Below are 14,421 nucleotides of genomic sequence, written 5' to 3'. Positions count from 1 at the left end.
CACTTAAGCAGATTATGGGATTCCTCAGCAAATACGAAGGATCCTCGGGACAGCTAATCAATAGGCAGAAGAGCTGTTTTGTTTTAAGTAGATTGGCTCCTCCTGCTAGAGCCCGGCTAGTGGGGGAGATCACTGGTTTCCCAAGGAAGTCTCTCCCTATCACTTACCTGGGGGCACCTCTACACTCGGGAAGACTGAAGATTTATCTGTTCGAGGGCTTGATTGAGAAGATTAGAACTAAGGTTGCAGGGTGGCAAGGAAAATTACTGACTGCAGGAGGCAGGATCACTCTCTTGAAGCATGTATTGTCTTCGATCCCCTTACATGTTCTTGCTACTTTGTCTCCACCCAAGGCTGTCACTCGCCGCATTTATGGAATTTTTGCTGATTTTCTGTGGGGTAGTTCAGAGTGGGGGAAGAGACAGCATTGGGTCAGCTGGCACAGAGTCTGTAGACCGATTGAGGAAGGTGGCTTGGGGATTAGGTTGCTGGAGGATGTTGGCCTATCCCTCAGGCTGAAAGGCCTGTGGCGGGTCCTTAGGGAGCAATCCTTATGGAGTGATTTCTTTAAAGCCAAGTTCTTAAAAAATCAGCATGTGGCTTTAGCAGGGGCATCTACGACTGAATCGAAATCTTGGCGGCACACTTTGGATCACAAGGATCTCCTGTTGAACAATTCCAGATGGTTACTAGGAACGGGTAACGTTCTTTTTTGGCTGGATAACTGGACAGGTTTTGGCCCGCTGATAGACACTGTGGATAATGGCCTGGTCGTTGATGTGAGGCTGCAAGTAAAGGACGCCATCGGTGAGGATGGCTCCTGGAGGCAGGAGGTGTTATGCATCATAGACTCGGACCATGTTAGAGAGCATATCTCGTCGGGACCCTTCAACTTATCGGACTACGAGGACAGGTTGGTTTGGACCCCCAGTGGCAACGGGTTATTCTCTACCAAGGCTGTTTGGAATGTGGTGCGGAGTGGGGCAGCAACGGTTTCTTATGCAAAGTGGCTGTGGAACCAAACACTTCCGGTGAAAGTGGGTTTCTTCTCTTGGCAGCTGTTAAATGGGAAGATACCCACTGATGACTCTGTGATGGCGCTGGGTATCCCTCTGGTTTCAAAGTGCTGTTGCTGTGGAAGGCCCCGTAGTGAGACGACGGATCATTGCCTCGTCACTGGAGGCACGACAACCAGAGTATGGGAACACTTCTCCAGAATTTTTGACTTACCCCTTCTTCCCACCCAAGATGCTAGGAGTAGGGTGCTGTTTTGGCAAGGTTTGGCGGGTTGCAATAACGTCAGTGCGTATATTACTGGAATTCTACCTTCCCTGATCATCTGGGAGCTATGGAAGGAGAGGAACTTCAGAAGGCACGGGGAAAAAAGGACAGCCAGCTCCATCATTGAATGCATCAAAACCTGGGTGAGGGAGTTGACCTATTTGGCTAAGGTAGGCTCTCACAGTTCTGCTAGGGAAGGTTTGATTTTGCAGTGCCTTGGCTTGTCAGCACCAGGCCCCAGGATGAAACGTCCTTTGCCAGTATACTGGTGTCCCCCTTTCGTCGCGGTAAAGCTGAATGTGGATGGAGCTTGTCGTGGTAACCCTGGCCTGGGCGGCTGGGCGGGGGGATCATTAGGGATAAACAAGGGGAAGTCTTGGCTGCTTTTGCTAACTTTTATGGCCCTTGCACTAACTCACTGGCAGAGCTACGGGCCTTGAGGGATGGGCTGAAACTGTGCAAGCTGATGGGTTTAGTGGATGTGGTGGTTAACTGTGACTCAGAAGCAACTGTCAAGGCAGTTAACTTGTTGAGGTGCAACTTATGGGAAGGATGGTACTACTACAAGGAGATTCAAGAATTAGTGGCTGCTACACGGGCCAGTGTTGTGTTCGCTTACCGGGAGAGCAACAGAGCTGCTGACTGGTTAGCAAGTATTCTTGTGATACGGAGACATCTGCCAGGTTTGAGCCTGGGAGCATGCCTTTGGGACAACTCCATACCATTCTCCGTGAGGACAAGGCCGGTTTGCCTTTCCTACGATGTTAATGGCTGGCTTTTCTTTATGTTTTTGTATGGGGTGGTTAGGCAATCTAGAGTGGTGTGTCTTATTGATGTACTGGGTTGGGGTAAGGCGGTATCCCCCCCCCCTGTATTCTTTATTATTTTTCTTGATTCTAATAAAAGCTTAGGGGCCAGCCCGGGTCCCAGGTAATATTCGGGTTTAAAAAAAAAAAATACTAAGATTACAAGAAGGATTCCTAATCATAATAGGATCCATAAATAGAAAATAAATTAGACTAAACTTAATAGAACTAGGAGTTATTTAGAGAGAAATCTTTATTAGGATATTATGATATCCTAATCGAGATATTTCCAGCCCTAACTACGTGACATACTTTAACAATCTCCTCCAGTGCTGATTGATAGCTGTCCTCCTAGGCTCCACAAAATCTGTTAAATCCCCTATAAATAAGCAAATAAGTAGCTAATAAATCTGGGGAATAATCCTCCTTTAAATCAGCAATCTCGATCTCTTCTTCGGACAAAATTGATGGTGGAATGTGACCCAAATTGTGGGCCAGGTGCAGTCTAATTTGATGGCTCAGAATATGGGCCAGAATTGAACCCAATTGAATGCCGTAGGACCTGATCTGCATCATGTACATCATATTTATTATATTATGCGAGTTCTTTAGCTAATTTAGTGTCTGATCTGTATGTTTAATTATTTTCAGTCCCGTTTTGATATCTTAAAAATACACTCGAGAAAAATGAACTTGATGCGTGGCATTGATCTGAAGAAGATTGCAGAGAAAATGAATGGTGCATCTGGTGCAGAACTCAAGGTGTGTTTCGCCAGTTATGATAATTCTTATCTGTTTGTTTTCTTTCACTATTATTTGCATGTTAATTTACTACGTCCTGAGTTTCCCCACCCCCTCCCTCAAAAAGGGTCAAACATTGAACCAATTGTACTTCTGTTATTACAATTTCTGGACTTCTATTGGTACTGGGTAAATTTAAGCAATTTATTCATGCAATTGAACTGTTCTGTTCCTGTCTGCAGGCCGTGTGCACAGAAGCGGGGATGTTTGCTCTGAGAGAAAGGAGAGTCCATGTGACGCAGGAGGATTTTGAAATGGCAGTGGCCAAAGTCATGAAGAAGGAGACAGAGAAGAACATGTCTTTGAGAAAACTATGGAAGTAGTTCTTTTCTTTCTATTTATTTTGGTGGTTTGGAGAGGATGATTCACTGTTTTCAGAAAGGTACAAAACATAGGCATCCGTTAAGATCCGACATCCTGTTTATTGTATTAAGTTGAACTACAGATGACAAAGATATTCAGTTTCAACTCTTTGAGATCATTATTCAGTTTCAACATTCTGCACAGTTTTATTTCCTGAGACCTTTGGCTCACTGGTTGTGCCATGGCTTTCTTTTCTTTATTGACGTGTCTTTTCTAATTTTTGTTTACCAAAGATTTAAAGAAAAAAAAACATGAAATATGTTCAGGCTGAAGTTTTTGTGGTTGTAATAGATTAATGGTTTCATCATATATTTTTTGTGTTAAAGTGTGCATCTCTAAGGTTGCAACCCCTCCAGGCGCATTGAATGATGGGGGGCGGCTAGTTTGCTTTTTGCCATTCTCTGTTTGTGTGTACTTGAATTGGTAATATTTTTGCAGCTCTGCACTTTGATTAATGGTTTTTGATGTGCTACTGAAACAAGTAAATTCCTATGATTGTTCAAGTATCAATCTCTGAATGGTTGCGAAGAACGGTATCCGAACTGAAGTGGAATTAGAAATCGTCATGAAGTATCGCTGATGTTGTATATTGGCAGGTTGACTAAGGCTATCGGAGCTTGACAACTTGGGGGTCTTGGTAAAAATACTGGAAGTGTTCTTTTCCCCTGCGAAGTAGCACATAAAGGGTAGGAAATATTGTCAAGAAAGTCCGTTCCTCATTTTTTACCTCATCTTTGGAAGTGCAACCAACAATACTGTGAGGGAAAGTTCTCCCCTTTTCTAGTTCTTTGCACAGATCTAAGGAATGGGTCTTGATTTCTACTCAGGTTCATGGTTTGGTATGCATTTCCAAGAATGTGAACTAGAAAATGAGAACATTGTTTGGATACATGTTTGGTTAAAATACATTCTTGATTTTAGAATGTCTCAAACATTTTATTGAACATCTCATGAGCAAAATCTACCATTCCAGTAGCAGCTGATAACATAAACACCATTAAGACGGCTGAAAGCCTGAATCACCTTGGATTCATAAATGAGCTCCTTATCTTCCACGACTTCCCTTATGTTGGCTTTCTCTAGTGAAGCTAGTTATTGCCAAATCCCGTTAATCTTTTTGCCTTCACACTCATTCATTTGTGGTTACTATTTATTGAGGAATTTAGATTTCTATGTTTATCCTTTGTCTAAGATGAAAGTGTTGGATTTATGTGTCCATCAAATCAGGTTTGGTCCGGTTTAATTTGTATTGAACCTTTTATACACTTTGGTTTCATATTATCACATGCGATATAAATTTTTTGAGTATTATGTATCTGTAAGTTTTACTTAAAATGGTAGTCACGATTAGGGTTTGGGTTGGACACTCTTATCATATGGTTGTCGCATTTGGTATGCCTGGACATGCTGATGTCGGGATATGAATGTGAGTGCACATTATGATGTGTATTGACGAAGAATCTATTTTGTTGATTTCCTCATGTATTACTGCCAAATGTAGGATGGGATAGACGTGTCCGAGACCCTGTATCTGAGAGGATCTCGGCATTGCGAAATGAACCGCATTCTTTGGATCATCAATGACTAAGATCGAAACCACCAGCCACCCCGACCTAATTCATGATGAGCACACCAACTTCCTGGCGAGATGCTTACAGTTAAAAACCACAGACAGGAATGCGCAAACATTTCGTGAGTGAGAGAGTTACTCAACATGGTCACCACTGTCCGATTGAGGAACATCAAGATAGAGATTGTCTGTGGATGGTCAGATCGAAAACTGAATCTAATGCCACTTTAGAAATGGTTTTTTGTAAAGCCTATGTGCACATAAAATGATAGATTATATGTAGTTTTAATTGAAAATATTATATCGTGTTTTGCGAGACCTGATCACGTACACAGACGCTCTTGTATGGACACATTCAATGGAATGAGGTTTGACAGTACATGTATATATGCCCTAGATTCCATAATGATGATGTTGATTAGTGGTGGGTTGGTACATAGTAATTAATTATTATGAGAGGGTATAAATGGAATTTGCTAATTAGTTAATTGTTTATTTAATTTATTAGATAAGGTGCTATTTTTATTTTGATAGGGAAGCCGGGAGGGACATAGTCGACTGAATCATTCCCCATCCAGCATTTAACCGACGAAAGAGAGGGGGACGCAGCCCCTGCCGCCATATGAGACGGAGACTATTATACTTGGACTTTTTCTTTGTTTATCCATTAAATATAAAATAAATAATTGATTAAATATTCCCTATTAGATTCTGCTTCTTCATTAATTAGAAGCCCATCAAATTTAAACAGGTTCAAGTCAAAGAGGAGAGAAAAATAGACTCTCATTGGGATTTATCCATACAAGGTTTTCGAAACCCTGTCGATATGTACACGCCTAAAACGTGAAGGGGGTACTATGTTTTTCCAGCGTTGGGCGGATTTTTGGTGCTCCCCCCTCCACACTTTTGTCTCTCTCTCTCTCTCTCTCTCTCTCTCTCTTTCCTTCTTGCTCTCTAGCTTTTGAGAGTTAGGGTTTTGGAAACCCAGATTTGTGCTTGAAGATCTGAAGAGATTATTGGTTTGATTTAAAGAACCTTGGCTGCACCATTGGAGGTTCAAGTTTGTTTGTCTGATGTGTTCATTGGAGGAAGAACCACTGTCAATTGGAGGAGCAACACTTGAGACTCAACAGGTTAACAAGTTCTTGTTAATTCCTCTGATTTTTAATTATATGATAATCATGGGATGTGAAAGAAACTCGAATTGATCTCTTTCCGCTGCGCATTCGAGTATGGGATAGATCAGTCTTTCTATGGGATGAAAAAGAGATGAGTTTTCTCTCTCTTAAGGATCTCATAATTTTATGGGACTAGAAAGAAGGATTAGGTATTGGTCTTTCATACCAAACCCTAATTGGTTCACAGTAGGGTTCCCATGGGCGACCATGGACAACCTTAAAATTTAACCCTAAAATTTAAATAGGGGACCCATGGGTGATCATGGGATAACCCAGATTCCAATTCTTGTGAACCCAAGATAATTTTTCTTTTTGGTTTCCTAGGGGAACCATGGAGATGATCCCATGAACTGCAATTTGATTAACAGTGTGGTATCAGAGCCACCTTTCTCACCCATAGATATCACATAATTAAATTTTGATGCGAATTTTAAGTATGTGATGCAAGTTGTTAAGTTTTTGTTGAGTTTGTTATGGATGCACATGGGTAGTTATTTGGTTATTGTAACAACCTTCCAGTGTGCATATGGGTAGTTACAAGGTTGTTATTCTTTAACAACTTACATGTGTGTTGGTTATGGTTAGCCTTAGGTTTTTGTAAAAACTTTGTTAAATTCCAATTACTGAAAAATTATACCCAATTAGAGAAGGAAAATTTTTTATTTAAAATTTTTGGATGTAAGGGTGCAGTGCACGCTGCCATGTACCATTGCACGCTCCTGCCCTGGACCCTGCCCACGCCCGCTGTTAGCACGCGGGGCGCGGCCAGCTAGGCGCGTGAACAGCAGCACAACACACAAGCTGCGCGCACGGCCTGCTTGCGATCTACAGAATTTTTGACTGCGGTGTTTTTCCTCCAGAATTAAATTTTTTTATTGACATAAACAAAATTTTTTTGTAACTTTGTTTTTGTAGTTGGAGGAAGAAGATGGGTGAAGAAAAGTAGAGCATTAAGTTCAGTTATTTTTTTTTGTGGCATTTGCTGTCATAATAGGGGTCATTGCTCAGCATATCGCGAGACACTTCTTTGCATCCACTTGGAATTAAAATGGGATTTTAATTTGTTATGGGCTTGGATACATGTTATCACATGTGATGTGGTGGTTCAATATTGATGAAATCCATATGTTTCGTTTTTGAGAAAATTACTTGAACACCCCTTAGACTATGACCATTTTGCTTACTATCACCAACGTTTCAAATAATTACTTGACGCCCCCTAAAATCTGGCGGTATTAGTTTGCTATTAGTGTTTAAATGGACATCTATTTACCCTTATAACCATTTCTTTTGAAACTTGTGAAGTGTAAATTATAGACTTGGCCTTTACATGTTTTAACCCTTCTTGCAATCTTGGAGAAGAAGCTTGGCAGTGCTCCATTGCCGACGATAGGAGAGAGAGTGAAAAGATCTCAAATTTTTGATAAGGATTGACCACTACAACTCCCAGAGTCCTCTCTTCTAATTTGTTTTGTACATTCTCTATCTTACCTCTCTCTCCCAAACGATCTGAAACTAGGGCAAATTCCACTGGTTTTGTTCCTTTTGTAAAATTAGGGCATAATGTGTTGTTCCTTTTGTAAAATAAGGGCATAATGTGTTGTTCCTCTAGTAAAATTAGGGCATAATACGTGGAACCGTGAAAACCTAGAAATACCCAACTGCTCAGGATTTATGGGTAAATCGTGGAACCAATCATATTCCAACTACTCAGATTTTACATAAGCTTTATAAGATGACCTCTAAGAGCCCACACCGGAATCTCCCCCAACCATGCAATAAGCCATTAATGAAAAAGTTCATATTTAGAAGAGATTTTCAATTAGGAATATGAGTCAAATTAGATTCAATGGTGATCTTCTGTAGCCTGATTTTAATTCCAAAGGTACCATCTCTTCCAGAAACCGAGATCCTTGGCTCCCTTGAGGGTCTCTTGAGGATGAGTGAATAGCCCCTACATGTCCAGATTAATCACCAATTGAAAGCCTCAAAAATGAAAAAGAATGTTTTTTTCTAAATTGTGGCATTAAATCATCGGTGCAAATAAATTGGATCAATTTTTCTTTCCTTGTAACTGTTACTCTTCTTTTGCAGATAACATGTCTACTTCAAGTGTGTGTGGCAAGAAGTATGAAGGGCCAAAGTATGTTAATATAGTTTGTAGATGTGGAGTAAGAGCTGTTGTGAAGATATCAGAGTCTGGATAATAAGCACAGGCTTTATTACGCATGTGGAGGTCCTGATAACAAATGTGGGTTTATCTCTTGGTGTGATTCCATTAACCCATACCCTACTGTTTCTCTAGTCATAGAAGCACCAATAAATAATCTCAATCCTCCTGAAATGCAACAATCGAATGAGGAGATACAAAATGTGAAGCTGAGATTGCTGATGTTGGAGAAGTTCAATGAATCACTTGAGTATTTTGGTCAATTTGTATTTGTTTTCTTTCTTGTAATTGTTGTAGCTATTATTGTGAAATTAATGTGAAAGTATGACGAAGAGCAACATTTGTGGGCACTGGTACTTATGATTTTTGTGTCAAAATGAGATTGTAATGGTTGGAGAAGTAATGGAATGTTTCCTTGGTTCACAACCAGCCTTCCTATATAAGCCATACTTAGCTTAGGATTCATTTCTAACCCAAAGCTGAAATCGTTTTCTTCTCTAAGGAGAAAAGAAAGAGACAGAGAAGAAAGAAGAAGAAGACCTAGGGCTTGGGGATCTTGGCATTTGGTATTGGGGAAAGCTTGGAGAAGACCATTTCGATTGTGTACTACCACCTTCTCTATCTCATACCTTGGTAGGTCACCCAATTCACTTCTGATTTCCCAATTTCTCCTCTCCTTATCTATTTTTGCTGAGTTTGTAACTCAAGCCATCCCAAAACCTAGAAATTAGCTAGGCAATTGATTGTTACACCCTTCAAACCCTACATGCAAATGGGTTGAATTGACCCATTTAGTGTACTCTTCTTCTTCCCTTAACCAATTTTGGTATTTTAAGAGTATGCATTGCAAGATCCATGAAATTGAGCTCAAAACCAGGCTTTACAACACCTATCGTATTCAGAGCCTATGACCCCTATGGTCGATCAATCCCAGGGCTGGTCTGAATCTGATCCTTCCCTATTGTCTCTATTTTGGTCCTAGTTGGTTTAGGCTTTAATCTGGGCTTATTTAGTGCCTAATACATGTTACCTACTACTTGTTTAGGACTGTAAGTCTCCTTTTGAAGCCACAAAATATGTTGGAATGCTTATATAAGGAGCTACACATTACCTACTTGCAAAACAAAGTAGATGGATTGGGAAATGGATGTACTCCACATTCATCATCTATTTTTCAATCCATTAACAATACATCATGTTGATTCCAATTGACAATAAGGGAACTAAACATCCTGCAGAATCCAACTAAGAAGAAGAACAAATCATTTCTCAATCCATTAACATCCATAGGTCATTACATCCATATTAAATACATGAACAAAACAACCTGTTGAATCTATGAACTATAAACATGAATTTCATCAGTCAAACATTAAGTACCATATCAGTACCATTAATGTCAACTCCCAAAATAAACATCATCCAAACCAGTACCATTACCTAAATGAAACACACATTCCAAAATAGATGCTCTATTGTCCTTCACTGGTGCTCCCTGACCTTTTTCCTATATTAGCATGAAATTAAACATCATTAGTACTTTATGGCTAAGATATGCAGTATAAGATAAAAAAAAATCTAAAAAATATACCTGCACAATAGCCTTAGTCCTACTACTAGATGCTCTATTGTCCTTCACTGGTGTTCCCTGGCCTTTTTCCTATATTAGCATGAAATTAAACATCATCAGTACTTAATGGCTCAGATAAGTATGCAGTATAGGATAAAAAAATCCAAAAAATATACCTGTACAATAGCCTTAGTCCTGCTACTAGATGCTCTATTGTCCTTTACTGGTGCTCCCTGGCCTATTTCCTATATTAGCATGAAATTAAACATCATCAGTACTTCATGGCTCCGATAAGCATGCTCAAATATAAATATAGGATAAAACATTAAGAAATTATACCTGCACAACAACTGTCCTACTACTAGATGCTCTCTTGTCCTTTACTGGTGCTCTCTGATATTTCCTCTTATTGTGGCCTAACTACTTATAGTTGTCACATTTGACAGTTCGACTCCTCTTTCTGAAATCAGCAGCAGGAGCTTCATTTTGTTCCCTTCTTCTATTGATATGAGGTCTACCAGGTATCCTTTTCAAAATAGGAGGTTGCACCACAAAGTTCATAACATTTTCTCTCAACCAATCCAGATCAAGAAGTGGAGCAATGAACCTCACATATGCTACCATATAGTTCTACATATTGTAATATGCATCATAATATGTCTCAAACAACTCCCTTTTGTGTAAGATAACTGCTGTTGTATGTTTGCATGGCATACCAGTAGAGTCCCAAACTTTGCTACAACATGTACGATCTTTCAAATTGATCACACATCTACTTGCAGTGTTGTCTATCACTTCATACTAAAAGTCATTTGCTAGTAGGACTTGAAAGTGCCTTGACTCTTCATGGACCTTGTTTAAATTGCTTCTAGCTTTTGGTGTTAATGTATCATGATATGTACACCCCCTTGAATACATTTTGTCAAATCTGTCCATTAGTTTGCTCCTTAATTCATCAACCAATATGAGAAAGGGTTTTTTTCCTCAGGTTTGTAATCCAATTGTTGAAGGATTCACTCATATTATTTGTAATATGATCACTTCTTGCTCTATTGTTAAAAATATGCCTAGCCCACATGTTTGGCTTATTTTTCATCAACCACAAGTAGGCATAATTATCAATCTCCTTGATTGCATTCATTTTCCTTTCAAACACAAGAGGAGTGTAGGATCTCGAGGCTGACAAAAAATGATTCATCAGTAACAAACCAGAAAATTTTCTTAAATTTTTGATATAAATGCCTACTGCAACACTTTTGTTGTGCATGTGGGAAGGTTGCAGTAATGGCATCTAACAGTCCCTACAACATGAAAAAACAGAAAGTCAAAGTCAATCATCTATGAGTTCATTTGACAAAAAAAAATGAATAAATCCATAACTATGAACTTAGATTTTTTACCTTCTATCTATCGGACATAATGACCAAGCCATTTGTAGCATTGTGGAGAGCCTCTGCTAAATTCTCTAGAAAAAACAACTAGCTACTTTTGCATTCAACCTCTACTATTCCATATGCATCATGACACAATGAGTTGTTCCCATCAACAGAAATAGCTGATAATAAAATCCCTCCATATTTTCCCTTCAGGTTGCAGCCATCAACTCCTACAAAGGGACTATATCCCCTCAGAAACCCTTCACTGCATGCTTTGAAGCAAACAAAAAATCTCTTGAATCTTGGATTTTTAGACATGTCTAGCCTCTGCTCGTATCTGAGAATGAACATGCTCCCAAGATTTGTAAAACCAAATCAGCATAATGTGGTAACATTCCATAAGAGTTTGCATGGTTCCCTTCATTGATTTCTTCAGCAATCTTTTTTGTCCTCCACAGCTTCATGTAAGTAATTGTAAGATCGTATTCCTTAATCAAAAAATTCATTAAAAGTTTCACTTTCATTTTCAGGTCATTCTTGAGTATAGGTGCAATAGTCTCACCTATCCATCTACAAGTGGCATCCTTATTTATACTCAACTTTGTACATGTATGTAACCATTATATGACTTCACCATAAATGTTTACCATCATCAGCAAGGGAGGCATAGATTCTCTAAGGACACTGAGAACTTTTACACAAGACAAACACTTTATGTTTCTCATTCTTCATTCTCAAAACCTCAATACCCTCTTGTATTGCATACTTTTTGTGGGTCTTCCTAAATGCATATACATCAGCAAACACATGACCAACATCAAACCTTATCTTACCTTCAACAGCAATACCTTGTGCAAGCCTTAAAAACTCTTCAGATTCATAATCAGAAAAGTCACATGGAGGCACAACCTCTGTGCCATCACCATCCATCAAATTATCAATCTCAGTTGGAACATCATTACCTTGTCTTTTATCTTCACCATCAATCTCCTCATCACTCCCATCATCATTCCTCTCATCACTCACTTCATCACTCCCTTAATTACTGAGTTGTGTCCAATCTAAGTCATCACTTGAAGAGTTAGCAGATTGCAAAGAATCACTCTTGGTAGCACTCCTGGGAAGTCTCCTAGTAGCACTCCTGGTCAGAGTCCTAGTAGCACTCCTAAAAAGATTCCTACTAGCACTCTTGATAGGAGTCTTACTAGCACTCCTAGTAAGCCTTCTATTAGCACTCCCAGTAGGAGTCCCACCAAAATCAATAATTGTTTTCAATCTACTACTAGTTGCAAAGCTTGTATTAGTAGTTTTTCCACTTGGTTCAGTACTACTCTTGATCTTTGCAGTTGCTTTTCCATGATCAGGATATCTGGCATTAGCAGCACCTCTAGTAGTAATACTACCATTACCATCACTACTACTACCGTTGGTGGCATTAGAAACAGCCATGCATATACCACCACCCTTCTGACATTATGCTTTGACCTATTATGCCTAGCCATATCTCCTAGCATAGCAGTCTGACCATAATCATCAACTATGGAAGCAAATTCACCTTGCATGTCTCTTTGATTTTTCATTTCTCTTTGACTTTGTCTTTTTCTGTAGACTATACTATTAAGAAACCCATTGACTGTATAAGTCTCACTGTCAGAAGGACTTGCTTCAATATCATAAACATAAAAATTTATGTCATCCAAACCATGAGAAGCAAAATACTGATACAGAGTGTTATCATTTGTCATTTCCACTTCACCCTAGCTTGTGAGTATACTTTTGACCTTGAATTTGACATTATGGCCTACAGAGACATGGTCAATGACTGAATTATAGATGTCAAAGACCATGTCCACATATCCATATCTATCTGGGTGAAACCATAATCTTTTCACTCTACCATTCTAGTAGAAATAAATAGGATACTCCACACTCATTGTTGGACAATTGAAAAAAAAACCATAATAAATTAGAGGAACAACCTTCAAGATCATCATATTACATAATACAATTCAAATTTAGATAAAAAACAAGGGTTCAAAAGCATAATCTTCAAGTATTCAAACATTTATTGTTGCATAAAACCCAACAATCCAAAGTGTGTGTGTGTGTGTTTACTATTATAATAAGAAAAGTACAGAACATGACAATTAGAGCTTTAGCCATCAATCTTCCTTGTTTTTTTTACTGACATTATCATGTTTTTCTCTAATAGTGTATTTCCAAGCAAGTCTGAATTATCTACTTAGCATTTGTAGATTTCAAAATTGACTTGAATTGAGTTCCATGATGGAGTTTGTAGACTACAAAAAGTGAACGAGCATTATGTTATCTTATATTAGTGTTTTGATCAATATATATACTCAATCATTTCACTCTTGAAAAAAAAAAGGGTCTTCTCTTTGGATTTTCTCCACACAAGTGATGGGTTCTCATTGCTCATTGAAATTTTCAGTGGCTACTGTTTACAAGTAAACCTTTAATATGTAGGGATATACTCACAGACTTCCCAGTTCACATTCTACCATATAGCAAGTAAATCATTACAATAAATATGAAATAAAGTGCAGAGATTTCATGAAATTACCTGAATGATGCAAATGGACTGAAGAATCAGATGGTGCTTCAACCGGGGGAGATTCTGCCTACGAATACCGGATTGGAGTGTGGTTGTTACACACTGGCCGCTGGAGTTGGGGGAGTGGTAAGGGGAGGTCATAGGAGGTAGGGTAGAGGTTGGGGCATCACTGAAGGTTTGGAATGGCTTGCAGTGAAGGTTCTAGGTAAGGGTTCAACAAGGATTTGTGGTAAAGGTTAGGGTTTTCTTACCTGACCGGCAGTATACTCACAAGGGTGCCTCTGATAAAGCTTTCACACAGTTTCCTTCATCAACTCCAATGACTACAACTCGCTATAAGGACTGGAGCAGAGTGGAGAGTGGAGGGCGAAGGATTCGGAAAATAGAATTAAGTGTCATTCGTTTAGGATAGGAAAGGGTAAATCTGTCACTTCACTACACCTTAAGGATAGTTTAGGCATTTACAAAATATTTAACCCATGGTAATGGTGACTGACTAACGGACAGGGCTACTTGAAAGAAATGGTAAATTGTAGGGGGTGTTCAAGTAATTGTTTGAAAAGTTGGGGAGAATAAGCAAAATGGCCATAGTCTAGGGGGTGTCCAAGTAATTTTCTCTTCTATTTTCTTCACCAATTAGAAGCCCATCAGGTTTAAACAGGTCCAAGTGAAAGAGGAGAGAGAGAAACAAACTCTTACTGGGTTTTTCAAAATAGGGTTTTAGAAACCCC

General features: G+C 39.1%; 1 protein-coding gene across 1 annotated transcript in view; it reads left to right on the top strand.

Moving 5' to 3' along the window:
* LOC122671488 (26S proteasome regulatory subunit 8 homolog A) overlaps positions 1-3,383 on the top strand; it is a 29,704-nt gene extending 26,321 nt beyond the window's left edge. Inside the window, exons 8-9 of the mRNA XM_043868732.1 lie at positions 2,739-2,849; positions 3,071-3,383. Coding sequence (XP_043724667.1) covers positions 2,739-2,849; positions 3,071-3,211 — 252 coding nt within the window. The 3' untranslated portion in view covers positions 3,212-3,383. The remainder of the gene's footprint in view (positions 1-2,738; positions 2,850-3,070) is intronic.
* Positions 3,384-14,421: the final 11,038 nt, after the last annotated feature.

Source organism: Telopea speciosissima, chromosome 8, assembly GCF_018873765.1.
Source record: "Telopea speciosissima isolate NSW1024214 ecotype Mountain lineage chromosome 8, Tspe_v1, whole genome shotgun sequence".
In the NCBI taxonomy this organism is placed as follows: domain Eukaryota; kingdom Viridiplantae; phylum Streptophyta; class Magnoliopsida; order Proteales; family Proteaceae; genus Telopea; species Telopea speciosissima.
Note: the sequence above shows the minus strand (reverse complement) of the source record. Positions and strands in the feature narration are given on the sequence as shown.